The 21,972-nt window shown below is 39.4% G+C and overlaps 1 protein-coding gene across 2 annotated transcripts; it reads right to left on the bottom strand.

The window, feature by feature from the left end:
* Positions 1-453: 453 nt before the first annotated feature.
* Positions 454-21,635, bottom strand: LOC144604847 (calumenin-like). 2 transcript variants are annotated; one of them, XM_078419598.1, is made up of 7 exons: positions 21,516-21,635; positions 18,424-18,660; positions 15,793-15,986; positions 8,624-8,790; positions 7,789-7,849; positions 6,961-7,160; positions 454-4,712 (listed from the first exon to the last, which is right to left on the bottom strand). In XM_078419598.1, exons 2-7 carry the CDS (start codon positions 18,645-18,647, stop codon positions 4,608-4,610), a joined length of 951 nt encoding a protein of 316 aa, XP_078275724.1. In that variant the 5' UTR covers positions 18,648-18,660; positions 21,516-21,635; the 3' UTR covers positions 454-4,607. The 2 variants fall into 2 exon arrangements, with proteins under 2 accessions (XP_078275724.1, XP_078275722.1); XM_078419596.1 differs by lacking the exon at positions 15,793-15,986 and adding an exon at positions 15,521-15,714.
* Between the last annotated feature and the right edge of the window lie 337 nt (positions 21,636-21,972).

Raw genomic sequence — 21,972 nt, 5'->3', positions numbered from 1 at the left:
AGTAGACCGAAGGAAGTTTCCATGCTATGCGACTCAATGAGATTGATCTCTTACATTTCCTACTGGATCTGGAACAATGGAATAACAAAAGTGTGAAATTTAAAGATAAAGGCTATTAACCTATGCCATATTTTTGTCTTTAAATCTCTGCACAGATTAATCCAAGGAAAATTTAAAATGTCTTCACATCTGAATAAAACTGAAATATTAACCTTTATCATCATACTTATGAATCCGTGTCAAGTAATTTACACTGTGTCCGCTGGAAGCTCGTCAATTGAGAATTTGCTCGTTTGGAGGAAGCAGATGCCCCCTCTCAAATTGCCTAGCAATCCACTCAGTTGCGCCATTATCATGATATTTAAAGAGAAGAAAACTGGAAAAAACAGAACCAGACAGAATCAAACAATTTTACTTAAAAAACTTTTATTGAAGATTAGAATTCAACTCGAAGCAAACATTTTACATTAAAATGTACTAGTGTTGAAAATGTAACTTCAAGCACATTGCAAGTAACAACTCAGATCAAGGGTCATGGGCCATAAAAGTTAAGGTGAAAATATACTAGACATGCTGAATATCCCACTGATGTACTGCATCCATTAGGTCATTCTTGTCACATGATCTTACTGGTTTCATTCACAGAAACATGCACCAATTGCCAGCAGGAACTGATAACTCAAAATGTGTACTCTGAAAACACATTATGCTGCAGTATACTTTGAACCAGTTAAGACTAAACAATCTGTTTCTTCACCTGTTTTCCCCCCATTTCTTGCGCTGTATCTTCAAGCATTTTAAAATTTTCAACACCTTGTTCATGTAATCATGGCATCGACTGAGGCACAAGTGTTTGGTCATTATTTAAATGCATCGTCACTTGTGTCTTGGAATAGTCTAAGTTAACTTGTTTAAGATGAAAGTCCTTTTTCAAAATATACAGCGATTAATAATGGAATCTGGTACTATCTAAACTTAAAGAATTCTTAGTTCACTGCCTCTTTACAATAGCAAAAAAATCTCAAGCTGAACCGCTTTACAGAATGTCAGCACAGCCTTCACACCTTATTGGTATGCACATATCCTCCATCTACTAGAATTCTTGGTTGCTTAAAATTTGCACAAAATCCTTTATAAATGCATATCTCCTGTTCTAAGATGAAGCCAGCACTTTACAAATCTTCCACAAAACTGAAATGGTTTAATCTTACTCTGTAGTTGTAAACTGCAGAGTTTTGTTCAAAGTATGAAAATCCAAGTACACTTAATATTCCCAGAACCACTTTTTGCTATTAGTAATAGTTTGATGGGTGACCAGATAAATAAGAATGTGGCAATTTCTTAACTGCTCTCTTAATACCATGCTGAGCTAATCAGTCAATAGTTCATTTAGGGATGAAAAGGAATTCTGACTTTACCAATAATGCCTCCATTTTCCAAAATAATAAATATCATGCACTGAACAATTTAAAACAGCATTAGCTTAAATGTTCTGGTCTTGTAAAATAAATTAGGGAATGCTCACACTGGGTGAGAGGTGCCATGACACTGATCAGATTGAACAGCACTTAATCTTTTTTTTAAAGTGTTAGTAGATCCCCTCAATGCACTTCTGAAAATTGGCCAATAAAATTCAAAAAATATTTTAAAATAGGTAATCCTGCTTTCAATCAAGATTTAGGAACTAGCGGGACAGACCAAATTCACCTCAAGCTACAATTGAACAGAAAGTTGCATTAATGGAGGAATTATGGCCAACCTTCCCCATTTTAGAAACAAGAACCAATCTCAATTCAAATTTAAGATTTGAAAATGTTAGTGTCAAAATGAAATGACTCAATTCACCTCGAAAAAGGAATTACTTTTAAAAAAAAGACTGATATGTTCCATTGCAGGGAGGCAGGGTGAGTGAAATCAGGATTCTCCGGAAGGGAGCCACAAGGGGTTGTTAAAAGCCATCAGTCGTGAGGCAAAATGTCACCGTGATAACCATTGCAATTCCAAATATCCATTGATAGTTAGCCCACAACTCTCTCAAAGCAACATTTTCCATTATATTCTAGTTTATAACTTCATATTGCACATTTCTAACCACTGGATTCTGGAAAAAAATATATTCCTTCAATGTCTAGAGGCAAAGACCTTTTAATAACCATATAACCATTTAACCATATAACAACTACAGCACGGAAACAGGCCCGTTCGGCCCTACCAGTCCATGCCGACCACTCTCTCTGACCTAGCACAGGCTGCACACCTGCACGGAGAAAGCAAGGCCAGAAAATGATATACATCTGGTGTGGTACTGCAAAACGGAAAATAGATTGAATATGACACTAAAATGGTGGCGATAACATTGACATTAAATGGAAGGGACAGCGATGCCTTAAGGTCATCACTATTAACAGTGCCAAGTTGCTCTTCTAATTTCATAACCGATTCAGTGCGAATGATAATTGACCATCAGGATAATGCCTTAGTGCCTCGCAAAGAACCTGATCCCATTTTTTGACGTTTGAACTAGGAGCTGGAATTGAGGCTAGGAAACAAAAAGCCAACATCTAGTATGCAGCAAAATATTGCCCAGCTGCACAACTGTTGCAATTCCTCAATCCACACAAGCCAAATTTAGCTAAACGGTCCACTTGTTGGTTTCACCTTGATTACTGCGATTTTGCATTTTGATGATTCATGAACTGGGCATCGGAGGACAAAGGCTATATCATTGCTACTTAATGAAGAAATCTCTATTAAATGCAGGCTGCACTCCCTTTAAACAAAAATGCAAGGAATAATACAAATTCAAAGATAGAAATGCAAGCCTACAGCTCAATGAGAAAGTTGTGTTAATGTTTAGGCAGGAAGAATATTGAAAAAGATATCAGAACAAAAGTTGCTCCTTTAACTTCTTCCTAAATACTAATCGGAATACAGTTGGTGGGTTACGGGCAGGAAGAGAAAACCATAATCCAGGATGTTGTTAAATTTGAATTAGACAGTGGAGTGAGATTTTTTTAAACATAATTAGTGTAATCTTTAAACAGCAAGTTTCTTAAAACATTAAGAATGCACTACTGTACCTGAGAATAACTACACTGCATGATTGTAGCAAGTTAGACTTTCAATACCAAAATAAAACTAAACTGAACCACTCTCAAGTCTTCGTATCTCCTTCCCACTTCATTTGTGAACTTCGTAATAATTCTCCATATCAAAACCATAAATTGCAGCAAAACCAGTGTTACTGAACACCAGTGTAGTCAGAGGCAAAAAACACAAATCATATTGTCAATGAGTGTATATCTATCTAGTCAGACACCATGATTAGCCCATTTTATCCTTTCTAGTTCAATGAATGAATCAAAAATTGAATGTTTCTCAAAGCAGTTATTACTGCCAATCTGCTGGTCCTTGCAGTCTGTTTTTATAAATCTAAGTGTACTTACTGCACAATATACACAGTCCATTTATACACACTATGTATTAATATCCATAAACTACATGCACTTCATTGTATGTACAAACATAATACTGAATTTATTTAGTGGATAGCTGCAAGGATCTTATTGAAGTACATTATTTATATTCTCCAAATATATTTTTGCCTCCAATACAAGATGGTCGTAAATATATAACAATGGATTTGCACATTAACTGTGAAATAAAATGTAGATTGCAAGATATGTCTCCAAAGCTTATGATCTGCAGAATGGGATACCTATTCTTATCATAGAGAAATCTTTTGCCAGTGGATTAAAAATGTTTTTATTCTAGATTCTGTTAAAATATATGGCATCACAAGGCCACTGAAAAGCGAAGGGATAAATGTAATGATTGCTATTGTGTACTCAGTACTATATACAAAAAGGACATGTTGTAGAAAACACATTATAAGATACACTTCAATACCCAAGGAATTTGGAGAAAAATCTGCCAAAGTACTGTTGCCTTTCGCAGAAGGTTACATGACACCTGGGATGTATTAAGTCAGCACATTCATTTAGATTTAGTGAAACGGCTTGTATTTTTCTGCCCATTAATGTCACATAATAAATGGGACAATTCCACTGTCACCAAGACAGTACGTTATAAGATGAACATTAGAACACAATCTAAAAGATGGCCAAGATAGTTTACCAAAGGCATTTTGTTTTCCGCTGCATACATTGCAACAATGCTGCTGTAAGCAACTCAAATGGCAGTTGTACACTCTTCATCCCTTCTTACTTTTCAGGTATGAAACAGGAAATCTGTTTAAAATACACTTTACAATTGTTCTGATCTGTTAGAAACCAAGTTGAATTTCATGGAAGTTGTACAGATTTAACATGGGATTATCAGATTAGAAATTCTACAATATTTGATCAAAGGAAGGGAAGTACAACATATAAAATGTGGTTTTACAGATATTGCAAGTAAACATCTAATTACACATTGCTCTCTAGGGACAGGATAGCTGCTTCTTTGGAACCCCCCACCCTCCCCGCCTCCGAGTCACATTCTGTGACAGCCCAAGGATGTAAAGAGTGAAAACAGTATAGTGTAAAAAATAAATTATCCTTTCTTTATGGAATGGATTCTTCTCCCCACAGTGGTTATCCGTACACTTAGAACTCATCATGCCGTACCAAGGCCTCCCCGAAGTCTGTGGCCTGGCTTCCCACAAATAAGTCGTATTTGTTTACTACTTCTTCTTTTGAGAGTTTCCCATCCTGCAAAAAAAAATTGGGGTGGGTGAGAAGAGGAAAATAAATGGTTACAAGAGAACCCAGTAACTTAAGAGCACCCAACAACATAATATTAAGTAACCAACAATCCTACCCCTAAAAGAATACCATTCATTGTACCGTTTAAGCTTTTACCCCTGCACATCCAATTGTTCTTGAAGTTAAACTGTCCATTTTAAGTTATCCCCATAATTTATTCCACAAGCATTTGGCACAGTGGCCCAGCAGTACAGTTGCTGCCTTGCAGCACCAGAGACCTGGGTTTGACTACCGGTGGTGTCTGTGTGGAGTTTGTATGTACTCCCTGTGACCGTGTGGGGTGTCTCTGGGTGCTCCCACGTTCCAAAGCTGTGCAGCATTGTAGGTTACTTGGCTTCTCTAAATTGTCCCTAGTGTGTAGGATAGAACTAGTGTACAGGTGAGTGCTGGTCAGCATGGACCCGGTGGGCCTAAAGGCCTGTTTCCATGCTGAATCTCAAAACTAAACTAACCTTTTCCTCGGGAAAAAGATTAGCAACATATCATGCTAACACTTGTGTGACTTGACAATTTTTAAATTATTCTCTGCTGGCACTGAAGACCTAAACAATCTATGTTTGAATTGCAAATGATTGCTCTTTACTACTATCTCACAAGTTCCAAGTCTATTGCTCTTTACTACTATCTCAAGTTCCACATCAGTTCTAAAATTGTACATACAGCAAATTCCAACATATGAACCCCAGTCGTGTGCTGTGCACTCACATTTGAATGTATGTGTCAGGGTAATGGTTAGCAGGGTTACAGAAAAATGTCTTCAGAACTATGGCTCCAACTATGTGTAATGTAACTAATCCATTTAGTAAACATTATATAACGCTGCCTGTAACTGAGGTTAGCAGATGAGGCAGCATTTGTGGAGAGTAAAAAGAGTTAAAGTTTCAGATCAATGATCTATCATCAGAACTAGAAGGAATTGAGAAAATAAGTTTAAAAAAAAGTTATTTTGCAAAGAAGGGAGGGGTGGTGAAAACAAATCGGGAATGTCTGCAATAGTATGGAGACCAAAAGTATCCGGTTGACACAAAGAGATCATAAACGCTCATCAATCACAGGCAATCTATCTGGACAAATGCAAATAGGGGGTCATGAGAATGGATAGAAGTGCAGGAAAAATGACATTGTGGTCATGGTGAGATACAAAACAAATCTGAAAGAAAAGAAACATTTTAGCAATATCCAGTTGATCAGGCAGAATTTGTGGACAGAGAGAAACAGAGTTAAGATTACAGGTGGATGACTTTGCCTTGAAACTGACCAATTCTAATACAATTAGGAACTATCTGGTTGTCCAATATTGTTGAATTTACCATCAAGTCGTGAATGCGACAACATGGCTACACTATGAGCAGCACGATGGCGCAGTGGTAGAGTTGCTACTTTACAGCGCCGAAAACCAGGGTTTGATCCCGAATACGGGTGTTGTCTATATGGAGTTTGTGCGTTCTCCCCGTGACCGTGTGGGTTTTCTCCAGATCTTTGGATTCCTCCCACACTCCAAAGACGTACAGGTATGTAGGTTAATTGGCTTGGTGTATGTGTAAACTGTCCCTAGAAGTAGGATAGTGTTAATGTGCGGGGATCGGTGGTCGGTGCTCAGTGGGCCAAAGGGCCTGTTTCCACGCTGTATCTCTAAACTAAAAAAAACAAAAATATGAAGTGTGGTTCAGCTCAAGTTATGTTTTGTTGGGACAATGTAACAGACCCAAGATTGAAAAAGTGACAGGCAATTTGCAGCATCGTCACTCCTGTGCACTGAAGGAGTTCAACTTGTATTTGGTTTCTCTGACACCAACACCATGCTCATTTGACTGATTACTTTTGTTTCAATATCCAATTTTGTCAGAATTCATTATGTATTTTAATAAGCTCATTTAAATTCCGGTAGTTACTGTAGGAAAGTCACACAAGCATTTTTATGGGATAGTTATCAGATAAATATCATAAGTCACTTGCATGCACAGAGAATATGACCATAGCTTTAAAGAGTATCCGAAATGGACTTGTAGATGGTTTGAAATGGATGTATAGATGACCTGCTGAGTTACTCCAGCATTTTGTGCCTACATAGATGGTTTAGAAAGTACCTAGCCCCATTCAGCTGAAGAAACAGGTTACTAAAGCAGTAGGGAAGGTAGTGGCACTGTCACTGAATTCATAGAGAAAGGCTGTATAGGTTGAGTCCACAACTCACCTTGTTTTCATCAGATTCATAGACGAGATGGCGGGCTTCAGCCTCAGCATGGTCATAGTCAGCTGGTAGGATCCAATCTTTGGTTTCGTCTTTGTCCATTCTACCATCTTTGTTGCGGTCTCTGAACTCTGTGAACTGCTCACGCTCAGTTTTCACCCACTCAGGTTCGTGGCCATCACTGTCTGCAGTGTACATATCTCCTGAAACCAGTGAAAAGGGGCAGATGATTTAATACCAAAAAGGTACAGCCATATGTTGCCTGAATTCATCACCATAATACTTCCAGATCCACAGCATCATCCAATTTCACCGGAGTCAGTTTCCTCCCAAGCACCAAAGCATGTTGCAGTAAGATTCCTGCATAATTTAGCTCTAACCAATTGTTACTACGTCTAGCCGAACATGTCAAAATCCTTTGCTTCTTCATGATTTCTACTCCAGCCACACATCAGTTCACATCAACCTGGCTTTTGACCCATTATCCCTTGTGGACAAATCTACCTTTTAAAACAGAAACTAACAGAAACAAGCTAACAGAAATGATTAGGAACAACCTTATAGTCCAGTTTTAAACAATCTGCTGGAGGAACTCAATGGGCTGAGAAACATTTATGGAGGAAAGTGAACAAACAATAATTCAGTCAGGACTCTTCGTTTAGTCCAAATGATGGGTCCCAACCCAAATTATTGACAGCCCATTTCCATCCATAGAGGCGGATTGACCTGCTGAATTCCCCCAGCAGATTGTTGCTCTAGATTCTGGCATCTGCAGCCTCTTGTTTTTATTTCTGCAGTCTTTCACTCTTCCAATAAGTCTGGTCTACTTACCGATATACTCTTCCAGATCAATGAAGCCATCTGCATTTTTATCAATATCTTCCATGGTTTCCTGTCAGAGAAGCAGTTTAAAAAAAACTGTTGTATATTTTTGTACTAGAATGCAAAATGATGCTAATAGTGTGCACAAGTTCTGCTTGCTACATAGAGAAAAGCTAAGCAAAAGAGAGGTTTAACTTAATATCTCTTCACATTGCGAGTTCTGTCCTAGATAGTCCACAAGACTATATAATCAGAAAAGTTATCAGTCATAGCAATAGAAATCTTTCATCGTGCCCAAAAGCACCTCTTGCTAGTTCTCATACGTGTCGGAACAAGGGAGACAGTTACATTTGGAAGAAAGCCTAGGGTTAATTGTGCACGGTGATGATCACGTTCCACAGGATGCTTGGGGACTTAATGATTTTTCCTACAAATCATTCAGGAAACTAAATTATAGAACTAATGCGAAAACAAATTATTCCTGCAAAATTGATTTTGAATCAGAAAAATAGGCCACAGTGGTCTTTTCTGGCTCAGATCAAAAAGTCATAATTCACATAAACACTCTCTATATGGTTCATGAAAGGATAATTAAAGACTACAGTGCAGGTTTATCCTATTGCATATTATGCACGGAACTCAAAGGGAAAACTAACTAGATACCGAGGGAAAATGAAAAATATATTGATAGGTTTACACAACGCCAAGCGGAAGGAAGTATATGCAGCATAAACTCGGATATGGACTAAATGGGCTTTGACTAATTCTGCTCAAGTTCCATTTAATGGGAAATTTTCTTGATTTTAATCGCAGAAAAGCTCCATGGCAATTCAGAAGTACTGACCAGCACAACAATGTCCTTCATGTGGTCATATTCCTCTGGGTGCAGGAAAGCAGTAAATTCCTCTTTTGTAGCAAACAAGTCATCATTCTGGTCAGCCCTTTTAAATCGACGCTCATCTCTTGCCATCATTTGTTTGTAGTTGTAACTGTCATCAGTATCACCATCCTCTGTGGAGATCAAGCCATATTTTTGTTTAGAAGGATGATTTGTCAGGGTGGTGAAAAAGAGAAGGAAGTGTTAGTCAGTCTAAGGAAAGAGATAATCCACCATTAGTAAAGAGACTGATCAGAAATTGACAAACAGTTCCAGGGTGAATGGTGTGTTTCAATTTAAGTTTATTTTTATTGGTAGCTAGTCAAAACAACTTTGATGCATCCATTTTAAAAATACTTCAATGCCTTTAGTCCTGCCTAACCACTTGAACAGAGCGTATTTTCTCAGGTATATAGTGAAAGATGAGAAAAACACAAAACCATTATTTTAAACATATTTTAGTATACCCATTTCCACAAACTTGTATTTGTGTCCTATTATGTCAAAATAATATGATTTGCATTCGAGAGATTTCCCTATTCATGAAATTTTTAAAATCTATTTAAACAAGTAGATGCTGGCATTTATCTTAGTTCTCTTTAAATCAGGACTCAAAGTTGGCCTTGGCTATCAAATTAAAAGGGAAATATGCAAGCAGTGAAAGTTCTAGTTTGTTATTTCTGATCACACACAAACTGTCCTAGAGTATAAACAAAGAAACACAAACATTGCAGGGAACACATTAGTCTACAATATGTTACTAAATCTACAACATTAGCACGTCAAATTGTTTAAATATCCCAATATCCTCAAAAGGGTATTAAAACCAAAGTTAAATGTTAGTCACAGAAATCAAATCCCTTCAAGTGGTATAGGAAAAATGCGTGCTCCAAAAATAAGCCCGAACCTCTAATTTTCCTCAACATTAAATCTTTGTACATCGATGAAAGATTGGATTACAGTAATAGTTTACCACTGTGACTAAGTAATACAGCCCATTAAATTCCATATAACAGGGAATGTACTGTTAATAAATAATTGACTCAAAATTACAAATCATTTTCATGAAACCCTTATTGACAAATTAGTGTGAAGTTGGTGAAAGAATATTTTATGTGCACAAAATCTTGAAGCAACTGTTCACCGCCCTTAAAGATTGATGTAATACTGGACAATGTTGCTTTTTAAAATATCACCAAAAACAGATCTAAGTGACTAAGCAGGGGAACAAATTCATAGCTACACAGTAGACAAGATGGTGAAGGCAGCATTTGGCCCGCTTGTCTTCATCAGATGAGGCGTTGAGTACAGGGGTCAGGATGTCATATTACAGCTGTACAAACCATTAGAGAGACCACACCTTGAATATTATGTGCAGTTCCACTATAGGAGGGATGTGATTAAGCAAGAGAGGTGTAGAAAGATTCACATAGATGTTGTTGGAACTGGACGGCACAGGTGATATGAAGAAACTGGATAGGATGTGACTGCATTTTACTGGAGCAAAGGAGGCCAAGAGGTGAATTTATAGAAACTTGTAAAATCATGGGGGGGGGGGGGGGAATAGAGAAGGGGTATTGTCGATCTTTTTCTCAGGATAAATTAGTCTAGCTGGATATTTGGACACATATGGATAGGAAGAATTTAGGAGGATATAGGCCAAATACGAGAAAATGGGACAAGCCCAGAATGCCAACATGATTCGCATACAGACCTCCCAATTCAAAATTCAGAATGTTACATCAAAATTCATAATATGGCGCGTAATGCAACTTTTCAGCAACAAAAAAGTCTGCACACCAAATCCGCGTACGCGTTGCCCTACATTCATGTGTGAAAAACAACTATTATTTCCAACAGTCTGTAGTTCTTGGACCACATGTACAATGTCAGGCCTATCATGAATATATTCTGCTATTTATAGAAAGGTTATTGAACAGAGATACTTTGTGCAACACAAAGAAAAAATTGTTTTGTTTTTTTCTATTTTGCTTTTTCCCTACACATCCCAATTCTCTTGGTATTGAATAAAAGAACAATGGTCATAAAATATATGACTAATTAATGAAGAAAGAGTTGATATATGTGACTCAACTAAGCTTATGGAAGTACTTGAAGTAAATTTGCACATTAATTGATAATCAGCCCAAAAAGGTTATTCTGCTGTATTTTAGATTTTAACCCCGACTTAATTAATTAATATATATAGTTATATAATCTTGCACTTAAATTTAATATTTACTCATTACAGTTCCACCACTGATTTTCTGGCACTCTTGGTTCTAGAGCTTTGTCGGTTTACGCGTCACAGAGTGCATCTTATCGACTTTTCCGAGGGATCACCACGAGGAGGCTTCTGTCATGATCTCCCATTACTCTATTAATCTTATTTATAACTATTATTTATTTATCTTATTACTCTTATAAGTACCTGGATGTCTACCTCAAAAATAAACTGGACTGGACTGAAAATACCGATGCGCGATACAGAAAGGGCCAGAGCAGATTTTATCTGCTAAGGAGACTCAGGTCCTTTGGAGTGCAGGGGGCACTCCTAAGGACCTTCTACAACACGGTGGTTGCATCGGCCATCTTCTAGAGCTTCTAGAGCTGTTAGAGCAGCAGCATCTCAGCGGCGGAAGGGAAGAGACTCGACAAGCTGGTCAGGAGGCCAGCTCTGTCCTGGGTTGCCCCCTCGACTCAGTGCAGGCGATGGGAGAGAGGAGGATGATGGCAAAGCTAAAATCGCTGCTGGACAACGACTCCCACCCCATGCAGGACACTGTCACTGCACTGAGTAGCTCCTTCAGTGACAGACTCCTTCACCCCAAGTGCGTGAAGGAGAGATATAGGAGGTCCTTCCTTCCTGCTGTTGTGAGACGGCACAACCTGCACTGCTCCCAGCTGTCGAGTCAACAATAACAGCTAAGAACACACAGAAAACTGATGACGTTATGTATCTTTTATTTATAATGAATGATCTCTTGCTATCCACTTTGCTGCTGTAACACTGTAAATTTCCCCGGTGTGAGACGAATAAAGGAATATATTATTATTATTATGTATTTTCCTACCTTTTCTCCCTGTTCTGTAGTTTTATGCTCTGTGTAAAGCCCTTTGAATTGCCATTGCTGTATGAAATGTTCTATATAAATAAACTTGCCTTGCCTCAGCTGGCCAAGGAAGTCGGCTATGGGGATAGATGTGCTGGCTCCAGCTGGGCTGGAGTTCCAGAGCCCCAGCCGCTGGTTGCAAATTCAACCCACCAATCGGCTGTGGAAGTCCCGATGAGGTCAAGATTGGCTGCCTTGCCCAGCCGAGGTGCCACATTTTTGGGGAGACTCCCAGGGCGCGGGGGATTTCTCGCGGAGGCCAAATTGACAAATTGGCCATGGAAGTCCCAATGAGATCGTGATTGGCTGCCTTGCCTAGCCGAGGTGCGAGACTTCGAGGGCGCTGGGGGATTTCTCGCGGAACCCCTAAGGACCTAGGGGTTGCCACTAATTCGGCAATTAGCAGCCGAACAGGCAAATAGCAATTACCGACTCTTTTGCGGAAAAATGAGAAGTGAAATCAGAATGGCGGAAATGAAATAAAGCGGAAATTTTCCGCCAAATTCGGATGGGGTGCGCATGGCAAGTTGGGCCGAATGGCCCATTTTCATGCTTTATAGCTCGATGACAATGACGGATTTAAGGTGAGAGGGGAAAGATTTAAAAGGGACCCAAAGGTCAGATTTGTAGGTAATGAAACAAGCTGCCAGAGAAAGTAGGAGGAGCGAGTATTATTGCAACATTTAAAAGCATTTGGACAGGTACATGGATGGAAAAGGTTCAGAGAAGTACTAATTGTAAACAAGTGGGACTAGTTCAGGAAGACATGTTGGTCGGTATGGACACATTAGGCCAGATGACCCGTTTCCGTGCTGTTTTACTAAGGTTCAAAAGCTCCTACTTGCCTCATGCATGACCCATCTAGTTGTCCATCAGCCAAGACATTTTCACAAAGGCAAAATCTACTGATGGACTGAACCAGTCAGATGCAGAACTCAGTCAAATGATTTATCCACCGTTTCCCAGTTTAAAACACTGTTTTAGACTGTGTGGTGTTCAGGTCTGGGCACCGTGTTATAGGAAAGATGTTGTCAAGCTGCAAAGGGTATAGAGAAGATTTCCGAGGATGTTGCCAGGACCAGAGGGTGTGAGATATAGACAGAGGTTGGGTGCGCTGGAACTCTATTCCTTGGAGCGCAGGAGGATAAAGGATGATCTTATAGATGTGTATAAAATCATGAGAGGAATAGATCAGGTAGATGCACAGTCTCTTGCCCAGAGTAGGTGAATCGAATACCAGAGGATAAAGGTTTAAGGTGAAGGGGAAAAGATTTAATAGGAATCTGAGGGGTATCTTTTTCCACACAAAGGGTGGTGGATGTATGGAACAAGCTGCCAGAGGAGGTAATTGAGGAAGGGACTATCCCATCATTTAAGAAACAGTTAAGCAGGTACATGGATAGGACAGGATTGGAAGGATATCAACCAAAAGTGGGCAGGTGCATCTAGTGTGGCTGGGACATATTGGCCAGTGTGGGAAAGTTGGGCCAAAGGGTCTTTTTCCACAATGTATCACTCTATGACTCTGCATTGCCGAGCTATTCACATATCAATAATATATCCCAGCCAGGGGTTAATCAACCAATCAAATTCAACTACAAGATAGACACAATGCTGTAGAAACTAAGTGGGTCAGGCAGCCTCTGGAGAGAAGGAATAGGTGATGTTTCAGGTCAAGACCCTTCAGACTAAGATCCAGAGGGAAACTGGATATGGAAGGGTACAAAGAACCAAGAGAAGGACAGATCAAAGTAGACAATGATCAAGGAAATGTCGTTGTCACCTTCCCCTCAAGCTACAATAAACCATTATACATTTCCTTGATTGTCATCTGCTTTGATCTATCGTTTTCACGCCTTGCATGTTCTTTGTACCCTTCCATATCTCGTTTCCCTCTCCCGACTTTCAGTCTGCAGAAGGGTCTTGACCGGAAACATCACCCATTCTTTCTCTCCAGAGATGCTGCCTGTCCCGCTGTGTTACTCCAGCATTTTGACTATCTTCGGTGTAAACCAGCATCTGCAGTTCCTTCCTACAAATTGTTTATTGCATTCAATTAAAATATTATACCAACATTAACCAAGTAAATACCCTTTGGATTCAAAATTATAAAATGAGTTTAGAAAAAGCCTTCCATTATAGGTAAACTATATCAATGTGAAGCATTGACCAAAATTGAAGCACCCTCAACTTGACCCAACCGCATTACGGACACCATCTTCACCCACAGCCACTTTGTAATTGTTCAAACATGTGCACCAAGTAAATTTTGAATGACCTCATTATATGTTAATTCTACTTTTTAACCAATCAACTTGGGTGGTGAGGAGACAGAACATTACAGCAACAAAATAAAGAGACTGCTATTCTTACAAAATAAATGTCTAAAATTCAAGTACTTACCTGGCAAATGAATGAATAGTATAAAATGTCTTAGTGATGGACGCAGAGTGCAGAAATGTTGCATGTGCTCAATCTTCAAAAGGTGAAATAGTTGCTTGCTTACACTAGCTACCCCAATCATGTACTAGAGTGACCGTACAAATGCAAAATGAAAATAGCATGCTTCTTTAAAAAAAATCCTAACCCAAATGCTAAACTAATTTAACCAAAATAACCAATGTCCACAAATAACACAAAATTTACAGCACAAAAATATGCTACTAGGCAAGCAATGTGTGCCAATGTTTATTTTCCAAACGTCCCTTCCAATCCTATTAACTGATCAAAAAACATGCCTGGTCCATTTATAAACTCCAGCATGCTAAAGACTTTCTGCAAATACTTCCTTAACCAGCACAGCCACTTTAAACAAACTTTGCACATTTAGACTTTCCTGCTTCTCTTAAAAGTGCTTGCTACTTTAAATTACTTTCTCCCTCTACCAGAACATTTTGAAAATTATTACCTCTAAAAGCAATCTGCAATCTCATGTCTGAAAAGGATATTCAACACATGATCCAAACTTTTAGAAATGTTGGCAATTATCCACTATAACTGAGTAAGGGATTTTCATTGTAAAAGTAGTAGAAACAAAACAACTGATGATGCTGGTTAATATATACAAGAACACAGTGCTGGAGTAACTCAGTAGCTTAAGCAGCATCTCTGGACAACATGGATAGGTGATGTTTCAGGCTGAGACCCTACTTTAGACACTCCGTCTGGAACTGGGCCTGGAATCCAGGAGAGTTGACGGCCCCGGCCTGGAAGCAGCTGGGGAAGGCGTTGGCAACCAGGCTTGGCTAAGGTTGGTTTGTCCATCCATTATAACCAAAAGCCATTATAGAGATCCATATAAACAAAGGTTTACCGTATAGACAACGTATGGGTCAACCATGATCTAAATGGATGGTGGAACAGGATCAACAACCTACCTGTTACTATGCCCTAAGTCAAGTAGCCAACTGAATCAAAGAACTTTCCTAAATTAAAATAGCTGCTAGATTTAGGCAAAGAATGGATCAAAGATAAAAGGAGAAAACCCACGGATAAAGTTGCAGGTCTGAAGTGCAGTACAGGTTGCAAGAATGAATATAATTTCTGATTGATGAACTTTTGCATCAAACGACCCACAAGGGTAAAGTAGTGAAGCTGAAATCTCGAATATGCCAGGAGCAAAGTAATTCTTAGAAAATCATTTGCTCAGCATGGTAGGTCAGCACCAGAATTCCACCATCCGTTTTACGGCCATCAATTCTTGTCCCGCAATAATTTGCATGCTGCCATTGTCCTGCCTGCTGCTCCTTACCCATGTAGTAGCCGTATGTTACATTTCTGTACTCCTCCCAGGAGACAAGCCCATCCTGGTTACTGTCGAAATCTGGCCATTGGCGCCCAACATTCTCGAAGATGTACCTCTTCTGAGCCCGCTTTATCCAAGACTTCAGCTCTGCCTCCGTCACAAATCCGTCCTTATCATCATCTATTTTATCTACTATCATTCTATAAACAGAGAGACAAAAAATGTGTAGATGGCAGGGTCAGACTCTGGACCTTGAAGGGTTTTCAAAATTAACCTACCCAACAGGAACCCATAGGTCGCATTTTTGTACTCTTCCCAGGTCACAAGATCATCGGCATCTAGATCATGACCCTTGAACTGACGGTCGACATCCTCGTAAATCCAACGCTTTTGAGAAAGTTTAATCCATTTCTCAAGTTCCTCCTCTGTAACAAACCCATCCTTGTTTCCATCGATTTTATCTACAATTTTTCTGTTGGGAGAGTCAGAAAACCCGGGAAAGATTAGGACAGAAGCTTGAAGCTGATCGAGAGGCACTTTTACATTGCGTTCAAGGGAATCCCAGAATCATACGTTTTGTATGACAATTTCCTCCATTTGCCCTGTTCTTAGTGACATTAAATGAGCAAATGGCAACAGAAAACCCAGTTACAAATTTAAAGACCACACGGTATCAGACATCTTGTGGACCAACAGTTTTGCATTTAGAGTGCTACCAACATCAGATTTTATTTTTGCATTTATGCTCTTTTGAGCACCAGTACAAATGTAAAAGTACCTTTGATGAAAGCAATTAGTTCACTAGGTGTCAGGAAACAAATGGAATCCAAGTGAAAACAATATTTTCTAATGCATAGATTGTTAGTACCATTCCAAAGCATCAACCCTCAATCCAAATCAACCTTCAACATGCTCTCTTCCTACCAACAATCCCCCTTTCCATATCCATAATTTAAGTTCCCATGTAGGCACAACAACTCTCTTAAAGGAGTGTTAACAATTTTGTTCCAATTTGAACTGTGCAGATAAAGTGCAAATAGAAGTTATAGATTTTATCCTTAATCTAGTAGAAATTCCCATGGAAAGTCCCGAACAACAGAAGGTGGGGGATGGGGGGGCAGGCAGGAGAAATCAACAGGTCATTGGTGAAGCGTACATCACTAAGATAACATTTGCTTCAGAACCAGGAATGCAATCCATGCCATAGGATTAGGGTATGAAGGCAACAAGTGGACTTAAGTGAGCATTTGCAACTTTGCCAAGGGATAGAGAAGCTGCAAAAAGTTAGAAACTCATAAGGGCTTTTTTTTGGTAGGACAGACATGAGGCAAATCAAATGACAACTCCACAAAAACTATTAGAATGGTCCTAAAAGTGGAGAGCCAGCCTATGCTCTGCAAAATAGTAAGCAAAACCAACTTAAGGCTTTAGTGTGCTGGCAAATAAAAACATATTAATGAGCATGTTCCAGGCACTCTGATGTAGAATGAGATTCAAAAAATATCTATGCAGTAACATGCACATTTATTTGGTTTGTTTCCAAAAGATATCTCCAGACTAAGAAAATAAATTGCACCCACAACCGCACACACTCAAGTAATTGAGCATGCGGGGTTCGAGGTGTAATTTATTATTGACTATATGCCCGCAATACATGAGCAGCTTCGCTGCACATTGTACATTGGATAATTTAAGCTTGCTTTCATAGCCGAGGGGAAGAGCATGGCTGCAATACAAGTTTAGTTAATGCAGTAAGATTAGCAACGTTAACAAACTGAGAATGCAATAGAAGAAAGTACACTTTGGGTGTGTCCAGTAGACAATTGAGATAAAGACCGGTGGGAAAAAAGTGAACTAAATCTTTAAGACAATAAATCATCCTTAAAACAAATGGAGACTCTACACAGAATTAAATAATCTTAGATAATAATTCTATTCATTTATTTTATCAAGGTATAAATGAAGTACGTATGTTAATTCTTAACCTTCAGATTACAGCTTCTTGTTGAGAGAAGGCATCATCCTGCATTAAAAAGTAGTTTGTGTTGATTAACCCACCTGCCTCCAGATTGATCCAGAAACATAAAATGTATTCAACTTAGGAATGTAACACTGTATTATATAGCTCCTTCCACCCACGTTTTGTCAAAGGACCTATAGTAAATTGTTTCATATTGCCAAAATTGCCAAATCCTCCATTACAGTTCAGCACATTTTTCATCTTGATTAAATTTGCTGTGGAAAATACATCTCAGGACAAGAAAATCCAGTTCTAACAGAAGTGGTGACCAGCCCAGAGAGGCACATACTATCGTTATCCAAATGTGACTTAGGGAGACCTAAACAATTCAGAGAACAGCAGCTTCAACAGTGTGTGTAAAAAACCCCCCACCAGAAATTAAAAGATCCTGTTAAAAGGACTGTTAAAAAAACATTTTTTAAGTAATTGTTGGTTGAGTACTACAACAGTCAAGGTTCAACCCCAGCCCCTACTTTAAAAAATGTAAATGTTCAGATAATATATAACCATCTTGAAGACCTAAACCCCTCTGGTGTACTCGGTTTAATTATAAAGGGGTTAACAATTTTGCCAGCAGTGGTTTAGCACTTGATGACATCATTTATGGACTTACCATACCCTCAATGTTGTAGCATACATCTACCATAAGGAGAGGGGGAAAAAGTCTTACATTAATTGGTGGTAAAGAATCGAACTTGTAACTCAAATTCCCAATATTCACTCATGCAGATCCTAATTTGAATCAGCATTTATGGGTTGAAATCTTGTATTCTTTCAGATGAAGTAACAAGTTAGCCATGCAGTCATACTGAACTCATATTTAATTCGAACATTGAAAATAAAACACTATTGTGGAGCTTTTCTTTCATATACACAGGTTCTTACGCACCCAAGTCGCTCCTTGCTCTCCTCAGGAGTGAGTTGGTCAAATGTCTTTGCCTGTTCAGCTCCAAGGAAAGCATCATGGTCGTAATCAAAGTTCTCAGCGTCATCATGCACCTTTTCACTCAGCTCTTTGTCATGGAAGGTTCGATCCTTTTTCTCAGTGGGTTTACTTAGAGCATAAATGCCACACATAGTTAGGTACAAAACTAGCTTTGTCAAACCCATCATGTTTTCAGTTTTTCTGCAAGAACAAAAGAAACAAAAAACTGGTTTTAAGAGAATAAAATATTAACAGTGTGTACAGCTGGGTACAAGTTTTAAATTGTATAGATCACCAAGTTTCAAGTATAGTTCCAATGCCTGCTATCTAAATATTCTTCCATGCTTAGTCATTTGCCAGCAATGCGGTCAGACATGCTGTAATTCGCTTGCTGGTCTTCTAGCTGGCTATGAGCACTGTCTGGAGCTTCCATAAACATCATCAACTCTATTCCCTTGGTGAAACCTACTCTGCTTGGAAAGCAGTTGCAACGCCTCCTACTGTAAACACTCACTGTTCTATTTTCATTAATGAAGACGGTGACAATAAATCCTGCAGACAATGCTGGTTTCCAAGAGAGTCAGAGTTACACAGCACAGTAGTAACAGCCCCTTCAGCTGAACTCCGTCATATTGTCCAAGGTGCCTACCTGAACTAGCCCCATTTACCCATGTTTGGCCCTTCATCCCTCAAAACCTTTCCTATCCACGTACCCAAACGTCTTAAATGTTGTAAATGTATCTGCTACCACTTCTTCTGGCAGTGCATTCCACACACCTAGCAGTCTATGTGAGAACGTTGCCCCTCAGGTCCCCTTAAAGTTTCTGCATCAACCTTTTGAACCAACGCATCATTCAGGACATCATCAAAGGCCTTGTTAACGTCAACGTAAACAACAACGTCTACCCCCCCCCCCCCACCCTCAACCTTACCAATCGTCCTGGTCACTTCTTCAAAATACTTAATTAAATTCTAGGGACACTGTTTTCATTGACATAGCCACACTGAATATCCCTTAGCAGTCCTCCCTTTCCAAATGCAGATAGACGCTGTCCGAGTGATAGAAACAATCAACAATCCACAGGAGAAAGGAAATTTTGTATCAAATGCAGCCATCTCTATAGGTGCATTGTTTGATGTACTATCTTCCAGAAGAGACGAGCTAGGGTTCAGTCTTCTCTGACAATTTTTAAAGATCCTGTAGCACTGTTACAATGAAATTGGGAAAGTGGATTGGAGTAGAGTGAAAGCAGAGTGAACGGTCTCCAGGATTCAAAGGAATATCTTGGGACATACAAGTGGCTCTATCCAATTAAATAATTTCATGCCAATCTTGAGGGATAAATTCTACATTTCCTTATTACTTTGGTTTAAAAATAAAGCTTACCAAGGGATCTTACTGTAATATTCATTTTATAGTTACAAACATAAATTAAGCGTTAAAGCAATCAGTCCATACAGATTTTATACCATTGCTCTAGTTCATAATTTACTGCACTTTGTCTTTCTATACTTAGAGTATGGACCAATAGGTTTCTCAGCTTGATGAATATATGAAGAGAAAATATTCAACATTGTCAAATGCCATAAAGAAACCTTCATTTGTAAAAACACAGCAAAAGATGTGCATATCCATGAGTCAATGTTGTATGGAATTCAATACAATAATATTCATCGTGACTGCCAATCTTTACAGGCAATTTAATTCCAATTACTACAGGTTACAAGAACAATTACTTACTCCTTTGTTCATTGGCAAGCTCGGTTTCCTTGTTAAAAAAAATGCACAGCCTCATGCAGATCACCATTTCTACCATGAAGGAACTATTTCCTCCGATTGCAGCATCTAAATTTCCTCCAATTGCATGATTTAAACTTCCTGGAATACTGCCACATATATTCAACTCTTGCACAGACACTTCATTTTCAATCTTGTATTTGCATTCCTCATCAGTTTGAAGATCTCTAACATATTTGTTTATTCCACTGCTCTCTCTAAATCAATTTACACATGTTTGCCTCAACACCTTAAAATATCTTTAAAGATAACTGTAACACACTGCTAGCAAGTAAGCTGGCCCAAAGACAGTTCCATACATACCTTGGCTCTCCTGAATAAGAACTTTAAATCAAAAGGACACGGTTAACACATCTAGGGTCTATACATAACTTTAATCAAGAAAAGAAAGAAAGAATGCAGTCTCAAGCTACTAACCTTTGCCAAAATTCACATAATTCTGAAAAGTACTTCAGCATTTGCTTAAGTTTATTGAACAATCAATAAAAAAATAATACCCAGAGCCATTCTGTGATGAACTTGAAATTTTATTTCCTAATGCAGTTATTTGCCTTATAATAAATGGATTATTTTCTTAATTTAAAGATTATCCTACATAGTTATCCTCAAATCTCCACTTACAAAAAGTTATTCTTTTCATTCCATTGTCAAACATCTCAATGCTCTCCAGATCCATTTTCAAACTTATAATATGTAAGAAGGAACTGCAAATGCTGATTTAAACAGAAGATACATAGACAATAGGGCAGGAGGCCATTCGGCCTTTCGAGCCAGCACCACCATTCAATGTGATCATGGCTGATCATCTACAATCAGTACCCTGTTCCTGCCTTCTCCCCATACCCCTTGATTCCGCTAGCCCTAAGAGCTCTATCGGATGGACACAAAAAGCTGGAGTAACTCAGCGCGACAGGCAGCATCTCTGGAGAGAAGGAATTGGTGACGTTTCGGGTCGAGACCGTTCTTCATTCTGAAGGAATGCAGGTTCGACAAGACAGATATGAATAGATTGGGTGGGTATGGCAATATTTCATAATTCAACAGCAAATTACCATTAATTGAAAGATCATAAAAACGCAAATTAAATAGCCTTTTTCCCCTCAAAAGTCACTCATCATAAAAGAACAGTTAACCTTATATTTGCTCGAACCTAAACGCTCTACCACTTTCTTCAGCGCGCGCACAGTAAAATATAATGACACCAATTATGAAACAGAAACAATAAGGCGATAAGTATTTAAAAACCATCGCTGCCCACCTCTCCGCACTTCAGGACCCGCGTCTCCACTCTCAGAGGGGCTACCGGAAGTAGCCCACTCCTGCACCCAGCCGGAAATAGGTCCCCGATTGCAGCCAATCGCCGGCCGCCTCCTGAATTCCCGCCTCGCCTTCAGCGTCCCCTTGGCCGTTCATGATTGGTCGGTTATGGCGCGAGATGTGATTGGCCGCAAACCGCCACGTCGCGCGCCCCGTTGTCTTGCTCGCCTCGCTCGACTCATTTGCGCCGCGCCGCGCGGCCGCACCGTGTCTGCCCGGGCCGCGCACGCTGCTGAGCTGGCAGCGGCCACCGCCCATCCCATCGCCCATCCCATCGCGCATCCATCCCATCGCGCATCCATCCCATCATCCATCCCATCGCCCATCCCATCGCGCATCCCATCGCGCATCACCCACCACACCGCCCATCGCCTCGTCACATCCCCCATCGCATCGAC

Source organism: Rhinoraja longicauda, chromosome 23, assembly GCF_053455715.1.
Source record: "Rhinoraja longicauda isolate Sanriku21f chromosome 23, sRhiLon1.1, whole genome shotgun sequence".
Lineage (NCBI taxonomy): Eukaryota > Metazoa > Chordata > Chondrichthyes > Rajiformes > Arhynchobatidae > Rhinoraja > Rhinoraja longicauda.
Note: the sequence above shows the minus strand (reverse complement) of the source record. Positions and strands in the feature narration are given on the sequence as shown.